The following is a 21681-nucleotide window of genomic DNA, read 5'->3' as shown; positions in this document are numbered from 1 at the left end:
CATCTCACCCCAGTCCTATACCAAGAAAACTAACAATAACAATTGTTGGAGGGGATGTGGCCAAAAGGGAACCCTACTTCATTGTTGGTGGGAATGTAAACTGGTTCAGCCACTCTGGCAAGCAGTATGGAGATTCCTCAGAAGGCTAAACATAGAGCTCCCCTATGACGCAGCAGCCCCACTTTTGGGTATTTATCCAAAAGACCACAAACAAAATCACACTAAAGCCACCAGCACAATAATGTTCATTGCAGCACAATTTGTCATAGCTAGAATCTGGAACCAACCCAGATGCCCCTCAGTAGATGAATGGATCAGGAAAATGTGGTACATATACACAATGGAATTTTGTGCCTCTATCAGAAAGAATGACATTGACCCATTTGTAAGGAAATGGAAGGAATTGGAAAAAATTATACTAAGTGAAGTGAGCCAGACCCAAAGAAATATGGACTCTATGGTCTCCCTTATAGGTAATAATTAGCAAAGATTTAGGCAAGTCACAGCAGAGGATCACAAGAGCCCAATAGCTATACCCTTATGAACACATAAGATGATGCTAAGTGAAATGAACTCCATGTTATGGAAACGATTGTTATATCACTGTTGTAACTACTTTCAATGTGCTATGTGTAACTGTAGCTTCTATTATTGATGATCTTCTTGTATCCCCTTCCTGTGGTTGTACCTACACTATCTCTGTATCTTATCTGAGTATATTGGAAACCGTGTATACTGGTATTAGAACTAGGAAATTGAAAGGGAATACCAAAATCAAGAGACACAGGGTAAAAAAAGACAAACAACTACAAAAGCAATACTTGCAAAACTGTTTGGTGTAAATGAACTGAACAACTCTTGGGGGAGGAGGGAAAGGGGGAGGGGGAGGGGGCAATGAGGGACGAGGTAACAAACAGTACAAGAAATGTATCCAATGCCTAACGTATGAAACTGTAACCTCTCTGTACATCAGTTTGATAATAAAAATTTTTTTAAATAAAATCAAATCAGGAGCAAGATAAGGATGTCCACTCTCTCCACTCCTCTTCAGTATAGTTCTGAAATTCCTAGCCAGAGCAATAAGGCAAGAAAAAGACATGAAAGGGATTCTTCACACAGGGAAAGGAGTCAAACTGTCTCTATTTGCAGCTAGCTCCTAGAGCCTATGGTAGCTTTGGGAAAGTAGCAGCATACAAAAGTAACACACAAAAATCAGTAGCCTTTCTGTATTTCAACAATGCACAAGCAGAATGGGAAATCAGGAAAATAACTCCATTTGCAATAGCCTCAAAAAATATATAACATCTAGGAATAAACCTAACCAAAGAAGCAAAAGACCTTTACAGTGAAATCTATTAAAAATTGGAGAAAGAATTCAAAACTGACACCAAGAAATGGAAAGATCTTCCCTGTTCATGGATAGGTGGAACACTGTAAAAACAGCCATACTGATAAAAATGATCTGCAAATTTAATGCAACCCCAATGAACTTTCTTACTGAGATAGAGAAAATAATCCAAAAATTCATATGCAACAACAAAAGACCTCAAGTAGCCAAAGCAATGCTAGGCAAAAAAGTAATGCTGATGCCACAACTCTACTACAAAGCTATAATAACAATAATAATAATAATAATAATAATAATAATAAACATCTTTGTATTGACACAAAAATAGACCCAAAGATCAATAGAACAGACTAGAAAACCCAGAAATAAAACAATTCACTTACCATATACTTACAGATATCTGATACTTGATAAGGGAGCCAAAGATATACAGTGGAAAAAAGGCAGCCTCCTCAATAATTGATGTTGGGGAGATTGGGCATCTATATGCAGAAAACTAAAAGTGGAGTCCTATTTGTCACCATGCATGGATATCGACTTAAAGCAGATCAAAAGACCATAACGTCAGACCTGAAACTGAAATTACTGCAAGAGGGAGTAAGAGAAACACTAGAACTCATAGATATAGAGAGACACTTTTTGAAAAGAATTCTCAGAGGCACAGCAGATAGGAATCAGACTTAACAAATGGGATTTCATCAAACTAAAAAGTTTCTGCCCAGCTAAGGATATAATTACAAAACTAGAAAGATGGCCAAGAGACTGGGAGAAGATCTTTTTTTTTTTTTTTTTTTTTTTTGGCCAGTCCTGGGCCTTGGACTCAGGGCCTGGGCACTGTCCCTGGCTCCTTTTTGCTCAAGGCTAGCACTCTGCCACTTGAGCCACAGTGCCACTTCTGGCCGTTTTCTATATATGTGGTGCTGGGGAATCAAACCTGGGGCTTCATGTATGGGAGGCAAGCACTCTTGTCACTAGGCCATATTCCCAGCCCTGGGAGAAGATCTTTACCAGCAATACACCAGACAAAGGCCTATTACTCAAAATAAACTAGGAGATTAAGAAACTAACCCCTGGGGCTGGGGATATACCCTAGTGGCAAGAGTGCCTGCCTCGGATACACGAGGCCCTAGGTTCGATTCCCCAGCACCACACATACAGAAAACGGCCAGAAGCGGCGCTGTGGCTCAAGTGGCAGAGTGCTAGCCTTGAGCGGGAAGAAGCCAGGGACAGTGCTCAGGGCCTGAGTCCAAGGCCCAGGACTGGCAAAAAAAAAAAAAAAAAAAAGAAACTAACCCCTCCCCAAACTAACAAACCAATTACTAAATGGGCAAAGGAACTAAGGAGAGACTTCTCAGAAGGTAAGAATGGCAAAGAAACACATGAGGAAATGCTCATCATCCCTGTCCATAAAAGAAAGGCAAATTAAAACAACTCTGAGATTCCATCTCCCCTCAGTTAGATTGGCAAACATTGTGAATTCCAAAAACAACAAATGTTGGTGGGGATATAGGGGAAAAGGAACCCTACTGCACTGTTGGTAGAAATGTAAACTATGCACAGTCACTCTGGCCAACAGTGTGGAGGTTTCTCAAAAAACTAAACATAGGGGCTGGGAATATGGCTTAGTGGTAGAGTGCTTGCCTAGCATGCATTAGGTCCTGGGTTTGATTCCTCAGTTCACATAAACAGAAAAAGCTAGAAGTGGCACTGTGGTTCAAGTGGTAGAGCACTAGCCTTGAGCACAGAGAGGGTCCAGGACAGAGCCTAGGCCCTGAGTTCAAGCCCCAGGACTGGAAAACAACAACAACATCATCATTTAAACATACAACCTTCCCTACAACCCAGCCATACCATTCCTGGACATCTACCCAGAATATCACAAGACAGGATGCAGTAAAGACACTTGCACATCCATGTTCATTGTTGCACTATACACAATAGTGAAGTTCTGGAAACAGCCCAGATGCCCTACAATAGATGAGTGGATCAAAAAAATGTGGTACCTATACACAGTGGAAGTTTACACAGCCATTAGAAAGAATAACATATAATTTGCAGGGAAACGGATGGACTTACAACAAATCATAACTGAGGTAAACCAAGTTAATTGGGACATGTTTTCTCTCATATGTGGAAGCTAGATCTAAAATACACTGGGAAATGAAAAATATACAAGTCTCTAGAAATTCACATTCAGTGAGACTAGAGGAGTATACTCTTAGGAGAGAAACAGAAAGGGTAATACCTATGTGCATCTGGTCACACAAAATAATGTTTATCAAAACCAGGTTCCGGTGACTTACACCTGTAATCCTACCTACTCATGAGGCTGAAATCTGAGGATCATGGGTTTGAAGCCAGTCCAGACAGGAACGTCTGTGAGACTTATCTCCAATAAACTGAAGTGTCACTGTGGCTCAAGTGATAGACCATTTGCCTTGAGCAAAAGAAGCTGAGGGATAGAGCCCAAGCCCAGCGCTTGAACTCAGGGCCTGAGCATTATCCCTGGCTTCTTTTTACTCAAGGCTAGCACTCTACCTCTTGAGCCACAGTGACACTTCTGGCCATTTTCTGTATATGTGGTGCTGGGGAATTGAACCCAGGGCTTCATGTATACAAGGCAAGCACTCTTGCCACTAGGCCATATCCCGAGCCCATGAATTTAAGGTTTTTTCATAAAAGTTTACACCATTCTAGAATATTGCAATGCAGAGCCGGATGTGGTGGTGTTTGGCTATAGTTCCACCAACTCAGGAAGTTGAGGCAGGAGCATCACTGGAGCCTAGAAAGTCTGGGCAATATTGAAAGACCATATCTAAAAACAAACACACACCAAAAAAAAGGCAAAGAAAAAGAAAAAAGCTGGGCACCAGTGACTTAAACCTGTAATCCTAGCTATTCAAGAGGCTGAGATCTGAGGATTGTGGTTCAAAGCCAGCCAGGAAAAGAAAGTCTGTGAGACTCTTATGTCCAATTAGCCACCAGAAAACCAGAAGTGGTGCTGTGGTTCAAGTGGTAGAGTACTATCCCTGGAGCAAAAATCCTTAGGCACAGCACCCAGGCCCTGAGTTCAAATACCACGACTGACCAAAAGAAAAAAGAAAAAAGAAGTCAGAGTAAATAAACCTAACATTACTCTGACCTGGCAATGGCTTCATAGAAATGCAATTTCTCATTCCTTTCCTTGCTCAAGGCTTCTTGGAGATGTGTGAAAGTGCTTGAATTTTCCAGCTCCTGCCGGGTATTTGCAATCACATCACTGAGATATTGCCTGTAAAGAGAAACAGGAAAGGTACGCTATTTTCATAAAAGGCTGAAAAGTCAAACAAGTTAAAACCCAGAAGTAAGCCAGGGGTGATGGCACAGTCCTTTAATCCCAGAACTCTGGAGGCTCAGGTAAGAGAGGATCAACAGTTCAAAACTAGCCTGGGGGGGGGGGGGGGCTGGGGATATGGCCTAGTGGCAAGAGAGCTTGCCTCGTATATATGAGGCCCTGGGTTCGATTCCCCAGCACCACATATTCAGAAAAATGGCCAGAAGTGGCGCTGTGGCTCAAGTGGCAGAGTGCTAGACTTGAGCAAAAGGAAGCCAGGGAGAGTGCTCAGGCCCTGAGTCCAAGGCCCAGGACTGGCCAAAAAAAAAACTAGCCTGGGGACTGGGGATATGGCCTAGTGGCAAGAGGGCTTGCCTTGTATACATGAAGCCCTGGGTTCGATTCCCCAGTGCCACATGTATAGAAAACGGCCAGAAGGGGCTCTGTGGCTCAAGTGGCAGAGTGCTAGCCTTGAGCAAAAAGAAGCCAGGAATAGTGCCCAGGCCCTGAGTCCAAGGCCCAGGACTGGCAAAAAAAAAAAAAAAAAATTAAAAAAAAAAAAACTAGCCTGGGTTCTGTAGTAAAACTCTGTCACACACACACACAAAATTTTTTTTTAATAAATAAAGCCAGGTGCTGGTGGCTCACACCTGTTATCTTAGCTACTCAGGAGGCTAAGATCTGAGGATTGTGGTTCAAAGCCAGCCTGAGCAGGAAAGTCCATGAGACTCTTATCTCCAATTAACCACCAGAAAATCAGAAGTGGCGCTCTGGCTTAAGTGGTAGAGTGCTGGCCTTGAGCTGAAGAGCGCAGGGACAGAGCCCAGGCCCCATGACCAACAATAAATAAGTAAAAGTAAATAAATAAGAAACATAATTAAAGTGTAATTATTCCAGGAATAGTTTGAGAGTCAGGTGTGATGGTGAACACCATCCACAGTCAGGAAGCTGAGACAGATCACAAGTTCAAGGTCAACGTGTGCTTGTGCTACTTAATGATTAGAAGGCAAGCTTGGGTTAGGTTAGCAATACTCTGTTTCAAAACATTTATTTGTTTATTGTACTGGTCCTAGGCTTGAATTCAGAGAAAGAGCTCTTTCTCTGAGCTTTTCTTTTTTTTTTGGTGCCCGTTCTGGGGCTTGAGCTCTGGGCCTGGGTGCTGTCTCCGAGCTTCTTTTTGCTCAAGGCTAACACTCTACCACTTTCACCATAGTGCTACTTCCCTACTTCATGGGGGGGGGGTTGTTTATTTTTGTCAGTCATGGGGCTTGAACGGAAAGCCTGGGCTCTGTCCCTGAGCTTCAGGTTTTCTTGTGGTTCATTGGAGCTAAGAGTCTCACCGACTTTCCTGCCTGGGCTGGCTTTGAACTGCTATTCTCAGATCTCAGCCTCCTGAGTAGCTAGGATTACAAGTATGAGCCACTGGCACCTGGCTCCCTGAGATTTTTTCTCAAGGTGAGTGCTCTACTGCTTGAGCCACAGCTCTACTTTTGGCTTTTTTGGTAGTTTATTGGAGATTCATGGACTTCTTGCCTGGGCTGGCTTCAAACTACTGTCCATAGATCTCAGCCTCCTGAATAGCTAAGACTACAGGTGTGAGCCACCTGGCACCCAGCTCTAAACAAAACTTTTAAAATAGTTTTAGCTGGGCACCGGTGGCTCATGCTTATAATACTAGCTATTCAGGAGGCTGAGGATTGCAGCTCAAGGCCAACCTGGGCAGGAGGAAAGTCTGTGAGACTTTTATCTCCATTAATCACCAGAAAACAGGAAGTGGGCCTGTGGCTCAAAGTGGTACAGCACCAAACTTCATGAAAAAGCTCAGAGACAGTGCCCAGTCCCTGAGTTCAAGCCCTACAACCTGCCAAAAAAAAAGAAAAGAATAGTTTAAAATACCATATTAATAAAAAAATGCAATCATCTCATTTTGTAAAATTCAATAACCATTCTATATTTAAACAATAAAACAAACTATTAGCAAATTTTCTTAAATGAAAAAATGTAAACACCAAAATCTAAGAACAATATTGATAAAGAGTATGATATATATTGCATTTGAAAACACATAAAAAGCCAAGCACTGCTGACTAACACCTATAATCTTAGCTATTTAGGAGGCTGATATCTGAGGATCCAAATAAAAGCCAGCCTAGGCAGGAAAGTCTTATCTTCAACTGACCACCAAAAAGCTGAAAGTGGAGTTGTGACTCAAATGTTAGAGCACTAGCCTTGGGCACAAAAGTTCATGGACAGCACTCAGATCCTCAGTTCAAGCCCCAGACAGGCACACATTTATGTGTGTGCACATACATGCAAAGATAAATGCAGTTTAAACAAAATGCATACATGCATACTATAAGCATCATGTCATAAGATAATAAGCACCAACTTCAAAGGAGTATGTTTATCCTAAAGGAAAAGTAGACAGCTTGCAGAAGACAAAATACAAATGGCTAGTAAGATGATTGAATAAATGTTCAACATCATTAGCTATAAAAGAAATTCAAGTCACAACTATGTTAAGGCCAGACACCAGTGTCTCATGTCTATAATCCCAGCTACTCAGAAGGCTGAGGTTTGAGGACTAAAACAACTGGGCAGACGGGGAAAATTATTATCTTCAACTATCCCACAAAACGCAGGAGGTGAGGGGCTGGGAATATGGCCTAGTGGCAAGAGTGCTTGCCTTGTATACATGAAGCCCTGGGTTTGATTCCCCAGCACCACATATATAGAAAACGGCCAGAAGTGGCGCTGTGGCTTAAGTGGCAGAGTGCTAGTCTTGAGCAAAAAGAAGCCAGGGACAGTGCTCAGGACCTGAGTCTAAGGCCCAGGACTGGCCAAAAAAAAAGGAAAAAAAAAGCGGGAAGGTGGAGGTGTTTGTTATTAATGGATAACGCATCTCTGAATAATCAGTTCCTAGCAGACAGGAGTTGAAAGCCTGACTTCCAATATTGCCAATTTGCATAATCTTACTCTTCTGTTTTGGTTTACATTTTCATTTTGGGGTGCTAGGAAGAGAGCCCTGGGCTCTGCAAACACTGCTAAGCACAAGCACTACTGCAATAACCCCAGACCTTTCCTTAGGGTTTTTTTTTTTTGTTGTTGTTATTGTTGTTTGTTTGTTGCTACAAAAAGCTTTATTTCATTTGGTCCAAGGCTTGGGAAGGGCTTTTTTTTTTTTTTTTTTTTTTTTTTTTGCTCAAGGCTAGCTAGCACTCTACCACTTGAGCCGCAGCTCTACTTATGGTTTTCAGGGTTAGTTAGGAAGTTGCCCAGTGGCTAGAGGGAGAGGCTCAGGTGGAAACTCTAATGTCACCCGATGCAGAGATGGCCCCCAAAGGCTGCTGGACTCAGGTCTTCTAGTCGTGCTTGAGGGTGAGATGTTGGAAGAGACACTCACCCAGCCCGGCCTGAGGGGGAAGCCAGCCTGGGGAGGTTGGTGAGGTGGTCACCCATCTTCCTGATGAGCTTCCCCTCTTCAACCAGCAAGTGTGGTTCTCTAGGAAGTTACCGAGATGGGGGTCTGTGCATGCAGAACCCAAGGCATGAAGATCCAAAATGGTTTGGTTCCGGTTCTTTTCCAGAGCCAGGGCGGCTGCCATGGCTTCCATGGTTTTCCCCCCACTCATCCTCAGAAGGCTTCTGCGCATCCTGCAACAGTGCAGTGGTCGCCATGCCGGTTCTGCATCTTCAGGAGGCGCTGGGCACCCTCACAACTCGTGGAAGGAGTGGCCCACACCATCCAGAGCCACATCATCCAGAGCCACATCATCCCAAGCGAAATAGTAGCCCAGAGAGAGGTAGGTGTGGGAGGCCCTCAAATGCAAGTTGACCAGTCTGTTGACGGCAGCCTCCACCTTGGTGGAATAATTCTGACGAATCTGGGAGCTCATGGCTAGTGGTAGAGACAGAGCTAACCACACACACACACACACACACACACACACACACACACACACACACACACACACACACACCCCAAAAAACAACAACAACAAAAAACCTGCATTGGTTGGTCCTGGAAGCAGCAGACCGGCAAAAAGATAAGGGTCAGAGGTTGTGAGTGGAGAGGAAATTCCAAGGCAGCTGGTGGTGGAAAAGAGGAGTCCCCGGATCTGTTCCATCCAAACACTGTTGAAGCAAGACGCAGATCCCCGAGACTGGTGAGAGCTGCTCAGGGGGTTGTTTTGTTTGTGTTTTTGCAGGTCCTAAGGCTTGAACTCAGCCTGGGCACAGTGCGCCTGAGCTTTTTTTTTTTTTTGCTCAAGGCTAGCAAGCACTCTACCACTTGAGCCACAGCTCTACTTATGGTTTTCTGGTGGTTAACTGAGATAAGAGTCTCACAAACTTACCTGCCTGGGCTGCCTTTGAACCGTGATCCTCACATTACAGCCTTCTGAGTACCTAGGATTATAGGCATGAGCCAACAGTGCCCAGCCCTATTCTTTGTTTTAAAAAATTGGAAACAAATACTTAATAACTTGTCCAAGATAATCCAGCCATTTCTCTTTGTGTCCTCTTGGTGGTCTTTAACTGATTCACTTTGGATATATTGACTAATCCCCCTTTGTCTCATCTATGCAAACGCACGTTATTCCACATCAGATATGCTCTTCCTCCTTACCTATCCATTTGGATTTTCCTCATTGCCTCCACAGTCATGATGGTCTGCCTTGTGGGTGTTTTAAAGAAAGGTTCCTGCACTTTGCGAGGCTCTGAGGGAGGTTGGCCTCCTCCTCTGAGTTCTGGCAACGCAGGTCTTCCTTTAGATGACAAAGGAGCTGGTATTTTCCCTGTACTTGGAACCATCGAAGATTTTGCTCGGCCACTGTATGGCTAATAATAAATGATTAGAAAGATTTTTTTTCTTTGCCAGTCCTGGGGCTTGAAGTCAGGGCCTGGGCACTGTCCCTGAGCCTCTCTGTGCTCAAGACTAGTGCTCTACCACTTGAGCCACAACACTGCTTCTGGCCTTTTCTGTTTATGTGGTACTGAGGAATCAGACCCAGGGCTTCACTCTACCACTAGAGGCAAGCACTCTACCACTAAGCCACATTCCCAGCCCAGATAGATTTTTTTTTTTTTTTTGGCCAGTCCTGGGCCTTGAACTCAGGGCCTTTGCACTGTCCCTGGCTTCCTTTTGCTCAAGGCTAGCACTCTGCCACTTGAGCCACAGCGCCACTTCTGGCCGTTTTCTGTATATGTGGTGCTGGGGAATTGAACCCAGGGCCTCATGTATACGAGGCAAGCTCTCTTGCCACTAGGCCATATCCCCAGCCCCGATAGATTATTTTTTTAATTTGGAGAAACAATATTCTTTTATTTTTTTGCCAGTCAAGGGGCTTGAACTCAAAGCCTGGTTACTCAGGATGCTAAGATCTGAGGATTGTGGTTCAAAGCTAACCTGATCAAACAGATAATGGGCAAACATCTGGAAATGGACATGTGGCATACGTGGTAGAACATCAGCCTAAAATAGCTAAGCAAGAACATGAGGCCCTGAGTTCAAGCCCCAGTACCAACACACACACACACACACACACACACACACACACACACACACATCATTATCAGATTGTGGGTTCTGGGAGGGAAGGAACACTATCTTTGAGATACCACTTCATTTCAATTTTTTTTTTTTTTTGGTGGTACTGGGGTTTGGACCCAGGGTATCTCACTTGGTGAAAAAGTGCTGCACTACTGAGTCACACTTCCAAGCTTTTTTGTGCACTGGTTATGCTTTATTTTTTTGGCCAGTCCTGGGGCTTGAACTCAGGGCCTGTAAGCCACAGCGCCCCTTCTGGCTTTTTCTAATATACATGGTGCTGAGGAATTGAACCCAGGGCTTCATGTGTAAGAGGCAAGCACTCTACCAGTAGGCTATATTCCTAGCCCACACTGGTTATTTTTGAGATAGGGGTCTCGCTTGGTGCCCAGGTATGAACCTGGACCATACACCCATTTTAGGCTCTCTGCTGAGGTGACAGGTGTGTCTAGCTTCATAGCTCCATCTAGTCAAACAGAATCTCATGGAGGCTTCTCTGCCTTGCTGACCTGGGACTTTAATTCTCCCAATCTCAGCCTCCCACACAGTTTAGGATGGTAGGCAGGCATCAATGCATTCAGCTATGAGTTGGGGGGGGGGGGTCTCATGAACTTTTCTGCTTGGGATCTTCCAAAGAGCAAGGATTATGAGTCACCAGTGCCTAGATTTCAGCTATGTGTTTCAGTCTTGTGAATTTTCTTTTTTTTTTTGGCCAGTCTTGGGCCTTGGACTCAGGGCCTGAGCATTGTCCCTGGCTTTTTTTTGTTCAAGGCACTATAGCACTCTGCCTCTTGAGCCACAGCGCCACTTCTGGCCGTTTTTTGTATATGTGGTGCTGGGGAATCGAACCCAGGGCCTCATGTATACAAGGCAAGTACTCTTGCCACTAGGCCATATCCCCAGCCCAGTCTTGTGAATTTTCTACTCAAGCTAGCCAGCTAGCCTCAGATCATGATTCTTCCATTCTCAGACTACCAGAGAGTTAGGATTACAGGTATAAGTTGCCAGCACCCAACTTTAAATGTTTTTATTTATTTTTTGTGCTGGTACTGGGGCTTGAACTCAGGGCCTCATGTTCTCGCTTCACTTTTTCACACAAGGCTGGTTCTCTAGCACTTGAGCTATACTTTCACTTTTAGTTTTTTGTTGTTGTTTTTTTTTGTTTGTTTTTTGGCCAGTCCTAGGCCGTGAACTCAGGGCCTGAGCACTGTCCCTGGCTTCTTTTTTGCTCAAGGCTAGCACTCTGCCACTTGAACCACAGCGCCACTTCTGGCCATTTTCTGTATATGTGGTGCTGAGGAATCGAACCCAGGGCCTCATGTATACAAGGCAAGCACTCTTGCCACTAGGCCATATTCCCAGCCCCTAGTTTTGTTTTGTTTTTAATACAATGCCAGTTCTAGGGCTTGAACTCAGGGCCTGGGGGCTCTCCCTGAGCTTTTTTGTCCAAGGCTGATGCTCTACCACTTGAGCCTCAGATCTCAACCTCCTAAGTAGCGAGGATTACGTGAGAGCCACTGGTGCCTAGCTCCTTTCAGCTTTTTGGTGTTTAATTGGAAATAGGAATCTTTCCCATTTGTCTTTCTGAGTTGGGCTCAAACTGAAATCCTCTTGGAGGATTTCAAATTGAGTAGCTAGGCATGAGCCACTAATGCCTAAACGGAACATTTTTGGCCAGGAGTTTGTTCAACCTATAGATGCAGAACCTGTGTTTCCAGAGGGATGACTGTACTATCTATGCACTCATTCAACCTTGGGTTTTGTGACTAAAGCTAATCTATTGGAAAAGGACATGCTGCCTCCTAATATATTTTGAGCTACATCCACTGAGAGGACTTACCTCAAATAATTACTGTAGCCTTGTATTTGAGATGAAGAGCTTTTTTCCTAAGTTAAAGCTAAAGACACTAGTTCTACAAAATGATAAGAGATAAAAAGGAAAGGAGGGGCTGGGAATATGGCCTAGTGGCAAGAGTGCTTGCCTAGTATTCATGAAACCCTGGGTTCCATTCCTCAGCACCACATATATAGAAAAGGCCAGAAGTGGTGCTGTGGCTCATGTGGCAGAGTGCTAGCCTTGAGCAAAAAGAAGCCAGGGACAGTGCTGAGGCCCTGAGTTCAAGTCCCAAGACTGGCAAAAAAAAAAAAAAAGGAAAAGAAAGGAGCCAGGGCACTGGTGGCTCACACCTGTAATCGTAGTTACTCAGGAGGTTGAGGTCTGAGGACCTCATCAGGAAGCCAGCCCAGGCAGGAAAGTCCCCAGGAAAGTCCATGAGACTCTTATCCCCAATTAACCACTAGAAAACTAGAAGTGGTGCTGTGGCTCAAGTGGTAGAGCGCTAACCTTAAGCATGAAAGATCAGGGACAATGTTAAGGTACTGAGTTCCAACCCCATGACAAAACAAACAAATAAAACCAAAGGAAGCTGAATGAAAGAGTAATGAGTTGAGTGTCGTTTACCTCACTGACACTCTGTTTTCTCTCGTACTGAATGGGCATGATATAGTTGAGAATGGAGAGCTGGTCAATGGTGTCTTCCAGGATTGAGGAGATCCTCAGCATCTCTATAAGGCAGAGTGGCTCTATGACTTCTGGGATGATTGTTTCTTCTACTACATCTTCATAGCCTATTTCTTCTATTTCCACAGCAGTCGGTGGTTCACCTGTCACCATCACCAACTCAGAAGGCCAGGATTTAGGAGGAAAGTCTGAGGAGGTGGCTTGTAGCCTGTGACTAAGGAAAGGAAAAAGACAATAGAAGTTAGTGACCAATGTTTAAGTAAAACACAGGAAGCATGTAGCTTGGCTCTCATGAGGTTTATATTGTCAATAATATAACCTACATAAAAAACAACAACAACAAACGTCAAAAGTAGATTACAAAATATTCTGCTGAATACCTTCCAACACAACAATTTATTGTTTCACAAACTTATGTAGCCTGTGCTATTTGGCTATGATTAGCCAATTTTAATTTAAACCAAATTAAACAATTTAAACACAATTGTGTGTGTGTGTGTGTGTGTGTTTTAACTGGAGATAAGAGTCTTATGAACTTTCCTGCCTGAGTTGGCTTTGAACCATGATCCTCAGATCTCAGCCTCCTGAGCAGCTAGGATGGGTCACCTGAGCTTGGTTCTTTCAGGTATTTATGCACATGCCTAACCCCCTCATTGAGTAGGACTAACCTACGCAACCACAAGGGATACCAGGCGATAAGAGAGTGTGAGTCCCAAAGCTAGGTAATAAGAGACGGTGTTTTCTGTCTTGGTATCTCACAACCTTCACTCTGAGGGAACAAGCTGTCTTGTCAGGAGGACACCAAAGCAGCCTTGGGGATATATCCACAAGAGTGAAGAAGTAAGGGCCTCTCGCCAGCGTAGCCAGCATTAGCTCTGGCCAGCTCTGTAACCATCTTGGAAGTAGATTTTTGAGTTCCTATCAAGTCTTCCCATGATGCCAGCCACCAACTAACTTCCACCTCAGGAGACTACAAGTCTGAAACATCTGGTTACATTGTTCATAAACTTCTGACACTCAGATATTCAGATATTGTGAGAACAATCGAACAATCACGTTCTAAATGACTCAGGTTTGGGGCAATTGTCACACAGTCATAGATAAATAATACATGAAATTTTAACAGATGTCATGAACACACACACACACATACACACACACACACACACACACACACACACACACACACACACACCAGAGTTGAGCTGTGGTCTGAGGACAGAGGTTTGAAGCCAGGTCAGGCAAACAAATCCATGAGACTCTTCTCTCCAATTAACCAGCAAAAAGGAAGGTTTAAAGCAGTAGCCTTGAGCAAAAAAATTTAAGAGACAGTGCTTTGGCCTTTAGTTCAGGCCCTAGTACTCTCTCTCCCTCTCCCTCCCGCTTTCCTCCCTTACTCCCCCCCCCCCCGCCACCCCCATACACGAAGGGATTTTGAACATACTCTCCCATTCTTCTTGAGTTAGTATTGTTCCTCTCTGAGGTACGTTTATAATCTCACAAAAAAGCAGCCACCTAAAATGAGAAAGAAACATTAAGATTAGATTAAGGGAGTGCTAAGTGATGTTTTCAATGCCCTTTCATTAAAAGAAAATTTCAGAATGATAAGATTTGTGGCTTATCTCCTCAGTATGCTTAGTAGAGCAGCTCCAGAAATGAAAGACCCCTGAAATCATGGAGCTCAGGTCTATCAGCAGTCTGCATAATACTGGTCTATAACATTAAAGCGATAGGCTTTAGTGCTTCCTCCTAAGGTAAATTAATGTCCATCATGGTTTTATATTCCATTACATTCTGACTTTAAATTGGTACTCTATAAACAGACTTATTTTTCTGATTATTATATTTAATTAGTATCCCTGGACCTAGAAGAACAATTGAGATTACATTTACAAACTTGTACCAATCCTGGAAATCAGCTTGGTCCTGCTACCAAGTTGTTACTTCTTGGAACTAGGCATGGTGGTGACCACGCCTGTAATCCCAGCACCTGTGAGGCACAGGTAAGAGGATCATGAAAATGAGGTCACTGCCTCCAACCAAGCAAAAAGATGTTACCCCTAACTCAGTAAACGTAAGCCTAAGTTCTTCAAGCTTAAATGAGCTTCTGAAAGAACCTCTAGAGATTTTTGCTTCTCATTTAATGACATTTGTGAATAGTTGTCTCTGTGTGACTTTATGCAAAATAAAGTCACATGAGAGCTGGCTGTCAGTGGCTCAGACCTGTAATCATAGCTATTCAGAGACCTGAGGATCTGAGGATCAAGTTTCAAAGCCAACCCAGGCAGGAAAGCTGGAGAGACTCTTATCTCCAATTAACCACCAGAAAACTGGAAGTGGAGCTGTGGTTCAAAGTGGTAGAGTGTTAGCCTTGAGGAAAAAAAGCTCACGGACAGCTCCCAGGTTCTGAGTTCAAGCCTCACAACTGGCGTAAAAAAAATTACGTGAAAATTTAAACACATAAAAAAGGAATCTTTTGTTAGCTGAAAAAAGCCTGATTCTGCAAACAGGCAGTATTTTTTTGGTGCAGTCCTAAAAGGAAGTAGCATGAATTTAAGAATTTTTTTCTTTTATTCGGTTCTTTTTCTGCTTGGACATAGGTAAATGAGATTCATATAGGAAAAACAGAGTCCAGTGCTTATGTAGAATCCAATGTTTTCAATACTGCTCTGGATTCTGGTTCTTTATGCTCGAAACCAGTCATTACTGCCACCTCCTCCTTCTTGGCATCAGCATGCCCCCCACTCCCAAATCCAAACCACCACGCAATCCTGTAGATTTTACCTTCTACTTTCATATCTACCAGTACCATGCTGGACCTACTAGTTTCCTCATAAAACCACTCTACCAATTCAAGAGAGATCACTTTTTAAAAATGAAAGGGTGATCTTTTAAAATATGGTCATGTCTTGCTTTAGAATCTTCAATGTTTTCTCATTGTTTTAGGTCAAGGACCAAGGACCAAAATCGTGTGTGTGTGTGTGTGTGTGTGTGTGTGTGTGTGTGTCCATCGTCAGGCTTGAAATTGTGAGGAACAGAGAGGGGCATTTTTGTTCAAGGCTAGCACTCTCATTTTATCCTCAGCTTCACTTCCAGCGTTTGGGTGGTTAATTGGAGTTACAAGTCTCATGGACTTTTCTGACTGGGCTGGCTTTGAACCGTAATCCTCAGATCTGCGCCACTTGGGTGGCAAGAATTAGAGGTATGGACCCCCCTTCCCCCCCGCACCTGGCTAAGCCCAGCTTTTAAGTCAGAGGGGAGGAGAGCAGGGCAAGCGGAGCTGGAGGGGGAGATGTTAAGAGAGAAGGAAGCGCTCGTTTCTCCTGCTCCATAGTCGGCCTCACTCTTCTAGGCCAGGGTAGGATCCGAGAATCTCCGTTGCCGTCCCACTCAGGTACCCTGGAGGAGATGTCATCTAGGACCCACTTTACCTTCTTCACTGGCAGCCCGGGAGCCCAAACCAAGCTATGGTGTTGCTATAGCAACCCACAGCGCCAGGGGACCTTTTTCGTCTCTTCCCTTAGCTGGCCACCGTTTCGCCTCTCTTTCCCCCCTCCAAATACTGCTTGTTCCGGGTTACCCAATAAATGACGTAGGGAAGGAATGGTGAGAATTCTCTCCCAGGTGGCTGTTGTAGTCCGAAGACCATTTCGGAGTCTTGTTTTTCTGGCGATCGTGGAAGATGCCTAAATGGAAGAGGCGGGCGGAGGAGTGCTTTCTTCCCACAAGGCCACGCGCCGGAGCCCCGCCTTCCTCTCTCCGCCATCTTGGAGCCTGTGGAGGTGAGTGGGTCTCTCGCTGCTAAACTTTGGAGGCCAATAACTCGGGCGGGTTTGTTCCTATTCCTCGCAGAGGTAAGGGTGCCGCCTAGAGACGTTGCCGGCCAGTGATTTCTGTGGGTTGCAGGAAGCGGGGTGATAGGATGGAGGGGATGTAAGGCCGATGGTGCTCGGCCCCTGTCGCCCGGTGTACGGGCGCCGCGGGACTGCGGGTCCGTACCTGCCCGGCGTCCGGGAGAAGTGAAATCAAGTTCGGGGTCCGACGTTGCCCCAGGCTCCTGCGGTCTCGTCGCGGCCTTTTCTCTTCCTGCCAGTTTGCCACAGGCCTGCTCCTGTTTCTTCACGTAGAGTTGAGTCGTGTCTACTCTCGGCAGCAATGAAGTTTTCTCCGTTTCCTTTGGCGTTTTAGCGTCCTTTAGACAGTCTGGCCACCTGCTTCTCCGCTTCACTTTGCAGTTCGTTGCGATTAGCAGTTACTCTGAAGTTTGAGTGCCCGGCCAGACTGCACTTCCTTCACCTACTTACGAACTCCAGTGAAATGCTGATACAAGAAATGGGAGGTGACAGAAACTTGTGTTGCTTGATTCTTTTTAGTACTTTTCTTTTTTCTTTTCAGGCCTGCTGGGAACAGGACTTCGAAAAGGCAAAATGTCTGGAAGGTATGTCTTTGTGGGGATATAGTTTTTTTTTTTAAACAATATTCCAAACAAATGATCTAAGTGAGAACTCAAAATTGGGTTGGGAGGGGATTCATGTAGATAACTTTCATAGATGATCATTACAAGTCAGATAACTGATGGTTTAAGGTACGTAAAGCTAACAACTTTATTATCTGTCATCTTGTGTGTCTTAGGCTGTGGTGCAAGGCCATTTTTGCTGGCTACAAGCGTGGTCTCCGGAACCAAAGGGAGCACACTGCTCTCCTTAAAATTGAAGGTGTCTATGCCCGAGGTGATACCGATTTCTACTTGGGCAAGAGATGTGCTTATGTATACAAAGCAAAAAAGTAAGTATGCAGTAGTTTGATCCTTTGGAATTTTGACTTGAGATCTACCTCTTTTATTACTGACAGGGGCTTCCCCTACTCAGTCCTAGTGCTTAACTCAGGACTTGGGCACTCTCCCTGAACTTTTTTTGCTCAAGGCTAGCGCTTTACCATTTGGGCCACACGGCTCCACTTCTGGCTCTTTGTGAGTGGCTTATTGGAGGTAAGAATCTCAGGGACTTTTCCTCTTCGGGCCCGTTTCCAGCTGCTATCCTTAAATCTCAGCCTTCACAGTATCCAGGATTAGGGTTGTGAACTGCCAGTGTCTGGCTTTTGACAGGAACTTTGAAGGAACTTAATGGGAAATTACAGCTGTTGTTACTTGGTATTGAATTTAGGTAACTTCAGCACTTCTTGCTTCAAGGAACAATATGATTCCTTTTGTTATGTGTTCTAATTCATTTTACATATTCTGTTGTTTTAAGACACAACTTTTGTACATCAGTCTGGCTTAGAACCTTTGGTGCTCTTGCTTTAGCTTCCTGAGTGCTAGGGTTACGTGCATGTACTTCCGCACTTAGGAGTATACAATATTTTGTCAGATGTTAGTAGCTCATGCCTGTAATCCTAGCTACTCAGGAGGCTGAGATCTGAGGATCATGGTTCAAAGCCAGCCCAAGCAGGAAAGTCCCAGTGAGTCTATTATCTATCTCCAGTTACTTAAAAACAGGAGGTAGTACTCTGGCTCAAATGGTTGAGTGCCAGCTTTGAGCACAGGCTCAGGGACAGTGCCCAGGCCCTGAGTTCAAGCCCCACAATTGGCTATATTTCATGCATTCTTTAAGATGTTATCTAGAATATTTTATCTTCTAGTGTTGGGGAACTAGACCAGGGTTTTACTCATGCTAAGTATATGCTTTACTATCATGTTGGGTCATATGTGTGTTGTATAAAACACAGTCCTTAAGGGGCCTCTGGCTATTATCTGTACAGTAAAGAAGGGCTATTCCCTCGCCTAGAATTCACTCTTGGTATTTTCATTTTTTTTACCCAACCCAGGGACAATTCCATTTCAAGTTTTTAGGATATGCCCTTCCCTCTTAAAGTAGTTATTCCTTGATAAAAAGTACCTGGCACACTATATTTACTCTTTCTGTTGAATTAATAGTCTTTCAGACATTTTATAGTTTCTCAAGTGACTTAAGAGGATTACCAGAGTTGAGACCCATCTTAGTATCTAGAGGACACAATTTATATCAGATTATATTAGTTACTTGAGTTCTCATACCACATCCTTTTTTAAAAATCAGTAACACAGTGACTCCTGGCGGCAAACCTAATAAAACCAGAGTAATCTGGGGAAAGGTAACTCGTGCTCATGGAAACAGTGGCATGGTCCGTGCCAAATTCCGAAGCAACCTTCCTGCTAAGGCCATTGGACACAGAATCCGTGTGGTGAGTACAGTTTGCAAAATGGCTCTGTTAAACTTAAGTTCAAGGTGTTGCGGTTATAAAATGAAACCAGTGGGCTGGGAATGTGGCTTAGTGGTATGCTACATTGCTTGCCTAGCATGCATAAAGTCGTAGATTAAATTCCTCAGTACCACCTAAACAGAAAAAGCTGGAAGTGACTCAAGTGGTAGAGTGCCAGCTTGAGCAAAGCTCAGCCTTGAGTTCAAGCCCCAGGACTGGCAAAAAAGAAAAAAAAAAACCAAGCAAATTATGCTGAAAAATTAGTGACTTGTATAAATGATAAGTAGTGTACAGCATTTAATTATTGGTATGCTTACTAAAGTATGGTAGAGGAAAAAAATGTTAAAATGAATTGTCAAAAGTTTCAGATTTTGCTTAAGCTGCCCTGGGAGGGGGGGCATGTTTTTGTATGCCTTTCTTGAAGAGATACCAAAGTAACTGTTGGGATATGTTTCAACACACCTGCCATAACTCACTGTTTTTTACTGGAACATGGGTTTGAATTCAGGCATCACTTTCAGTTCACTTCTTCAGGAGCCATACTAAATAAAGCCAAGTTGTTTATTTATTTATTTATTTATTTATTTATTTATTTTTCTTGGCTATTTTGGAGACTGTCTTGAGTCTTAGGCTTTCCTGCCTAGGCTGAGATCCTGTGGATCTCACCTTACTGAGCAGCTAGGATTATAGGCACGAGGCACTTATGTATAGCTAAAATCTACAGCACCTTATTTTTTTGGTAGGACTACAACTTTGAATCCACAGTCCTTGTACTTGCTAGACCAGTGTGCTTCTGCTGAGCTTGTCAGCCATAATTCATAAATGTTTTGCTTTCTACATGAAAACATTTTCATGTTCCTAGGTTCCATGACATCTCTCCAAGACTCTATAGCTGATATTCTTAATTTTTTTTCCTTTATTGTCAAAGTGAAGTACAGAGGGGTTAGTTTCATATATAAGGCAGTGAGTACATTTCTTGTTACCTCCTCTAATTTTCCCCCACCTCCCCTCTCTTCCCCGATGAGTTGTACAGTTGGTTTACGCCAAATGGTTTTGTAAGTTTAATTTTCTTTTATAAAGAGGGATTACAGTTACATAAGTCAGGTAATGAAGTGTTGCATTTTGGACAGTGTCACCCCTTCCTTCACTCTGTTTTTCCCTCCTGTCTCCACTCAAGTGGTATTGTTCATTTTCAATTTGTTCTACTGCAAGCATTTGTTCATCCTTTGTCCCTCCATTTCATTGCCCTTCCTTACCCTTACAAGTTGAAAAAGAAAAATGACAGCAGCAAAACTTGTTTCAATTTCTCGTAGTTCATTTCCATAAATATTGTTATTGCTTTTTTTTCTGGTTGTGGGGCCTGAACTCAGCACCTAGACACTATACTTGAACTCTTTCGCCCAAGGCTAGCATTACCAAAGTCTGATGGATTTTCCTGCCTGGGCTGGCTTTGAACTATGATCCTTGGATCTCCATCTTTTTTTTTTTTTTGGCCAGTCCTGGGCCTTGGACTCAGGGCCTGAGCACTGTCCCTGGCTTCTTCCCGCTCAAGGCTAGCACTCCGCCACTTGAGCCACAGCGCCGCTTCTGGCCGTTTTTCTGTATATGTGGTGCTGGGGAATCGAACCTAGGGCCTCGTGTATCCGAGGCAGGCACTCTTGCCACTAGGCTATCTCCCCAGCCCCTGGATCTCCATCTTGACACATAGGCATTGCACCTTTGTGTTTCTCCCGAGTGGCCCTAAGATTTCTTTTTTTCCTTTATTTTGGTGCCCATCCTGAGGTTTGAACTGAGGGTCTGTTCCTGAACTTTTGTGCTCAAGGCTCGTGTTCTACCATTTGAGCAAGCCACAGCTCCACTTCTCAGATCTTCCTGGACAGTATAGCTTTGAACCGGATCCTCAGACTCCAGCCTTATGAGTATCTAGGACTATAGGCATATGAGTATCTAGGATTATATGGTTGCCCAGCCTATAGCCTACTGCATCATAAGCTCAGGACCTTGGGTACTGTTGGTTATTAGAAGCAGCAATATTAAATGTCAGTACTTGTTTTTCAAGAGTTTAGACTGGGGGGTACATCTCTTGATAGAATACCTACCTAGTGTATACAAAGTACTACTTAAAGTGTGTTCACCTAGAAAATGAATTCTGTAAATACTTGGCTTCCTTATAGTCAGAATATAAATCATTAGACACCTTTTAGGAATGAATAATGGTGTACTGAGAAATGTATGCATATTATGGTTCTCAATACTTGTATGTAATATTCACCTAATGCTTTTGTGTTCTTTTCCAGATGCTGTACCCCTCCCGAATTTAAACTAATGGAAATTAAATAAAATAAATCTGTGCTCTTGTATTTTTTATGTGGCGTAAAAGTGTGTTCTAAATTAAATTGGTATGTGCTTCAAAATGGTAGAAATTGCCAAACCTAAAGCATAGAAATCACTAAGGCTGTAACTCAGTTGCAGAGAACTTGGCACACTGATTTATCCCCATTGCTTCAAAAACATTTTATGTCAGCTGGGCACTGATCTGTCTCCAGTTAACTACCAGAGGCTGTAAGTGGAAGTGTGATCCAAGTGTAAGTAGTTAGCCTTGAGCAAATAAAGCTCAGGGACAGCACCCAGTTCCTAAGTACAAGTCCCAGGAGAAGCACCAAGTAAAAAGCTGGGTGCCAGTGGCTCATATAATCCTAGTTATTTGGGAGTCT

The 21681-nt window shown here is 43.6% G+C and overlaps 2 protein-coding genes across 3 annotated transcripts in view; one reads left to right on the top strand and one right to left on the bottom strand.

Annotated features, from left to right (window-relative positions):
- Iqcg (IQ motif containing G) overlaps positions 1–14853 on the bottom strand; it is a 36225-nt gene extending 21372 nt beyond the window's left edge. The window contains exons 1-5 of the mRNA XM_048346865.1: positions 14634–14853; positions 14175–14245; positions 12671–12944; positions 9289–9500; positions 4491–4619 (exon numbers count right to left, since the gene is read on the bottom strand). Coding sequence (XP_048202822.1) covers positions 4491–4619; positions 9289–9500; positions 12671–12944; positions 14175–14182 — 623 coding nt within the window. The 5' untranslated portion in view covers positions 14183–14245; positions 14634–14853. The remainder of the gene's footprint in view (positions 1–4490; positions 4620–9288; positions 9501–12670; positions 12945–14174; positions 14246–14633) is intronic.
- A 1597-nt stretch (positions 14854–16450) lies between these two features.
- Positions 16451–21334, top strand: Rpl35a (ribosomal protein L35a). Of its 2 annotated transcripts, none has more exons than XM_048346860.1 (5): positions 16451–16512; positions 17126–17168; positions 17363–17515; positions 18805–18949; positions 21265–21334. In XM_048346860.1, the coding sequence occupies exons 2-5, from the start codon at positions 17158–17160 to the stop codon at positions 21286–21288; spliced, it is 333 nt and encodes a 110-aa protein (XP_048202817.1). In that variant the 5' UTR covers positions 16451–16512; positions 17126–17157; the 3' UTR covers positions 21289–21334. The 2 variants fall into 2 exon arrangements, with proteins under 2 accessions (XP_048202817.1, XP_048202819.1); XM_048346862.1 differs by having other exon boundaries at positions 16499–16584.
- Positions 21335–21681: the final 347 nt, after the last annotated feature.

This window comes from Perognathus longimembris, chromosome 5 (assembly GCF_023159225.1).
Source record: "Perognathus longimembris pacificus isolate PPM17 chromosome 5, ASM2315922v1, whole genome shotgun sequence".
Lineage (NCBI taxonomy): Eukaryota > Metazoa > Chordata > Mammalia > Rodentia > Heteromyidae > Perognathus > Perognathus longimembris.
This window is presented reverse-complemented; position numbering and strand designations above follow the sequence as displayed.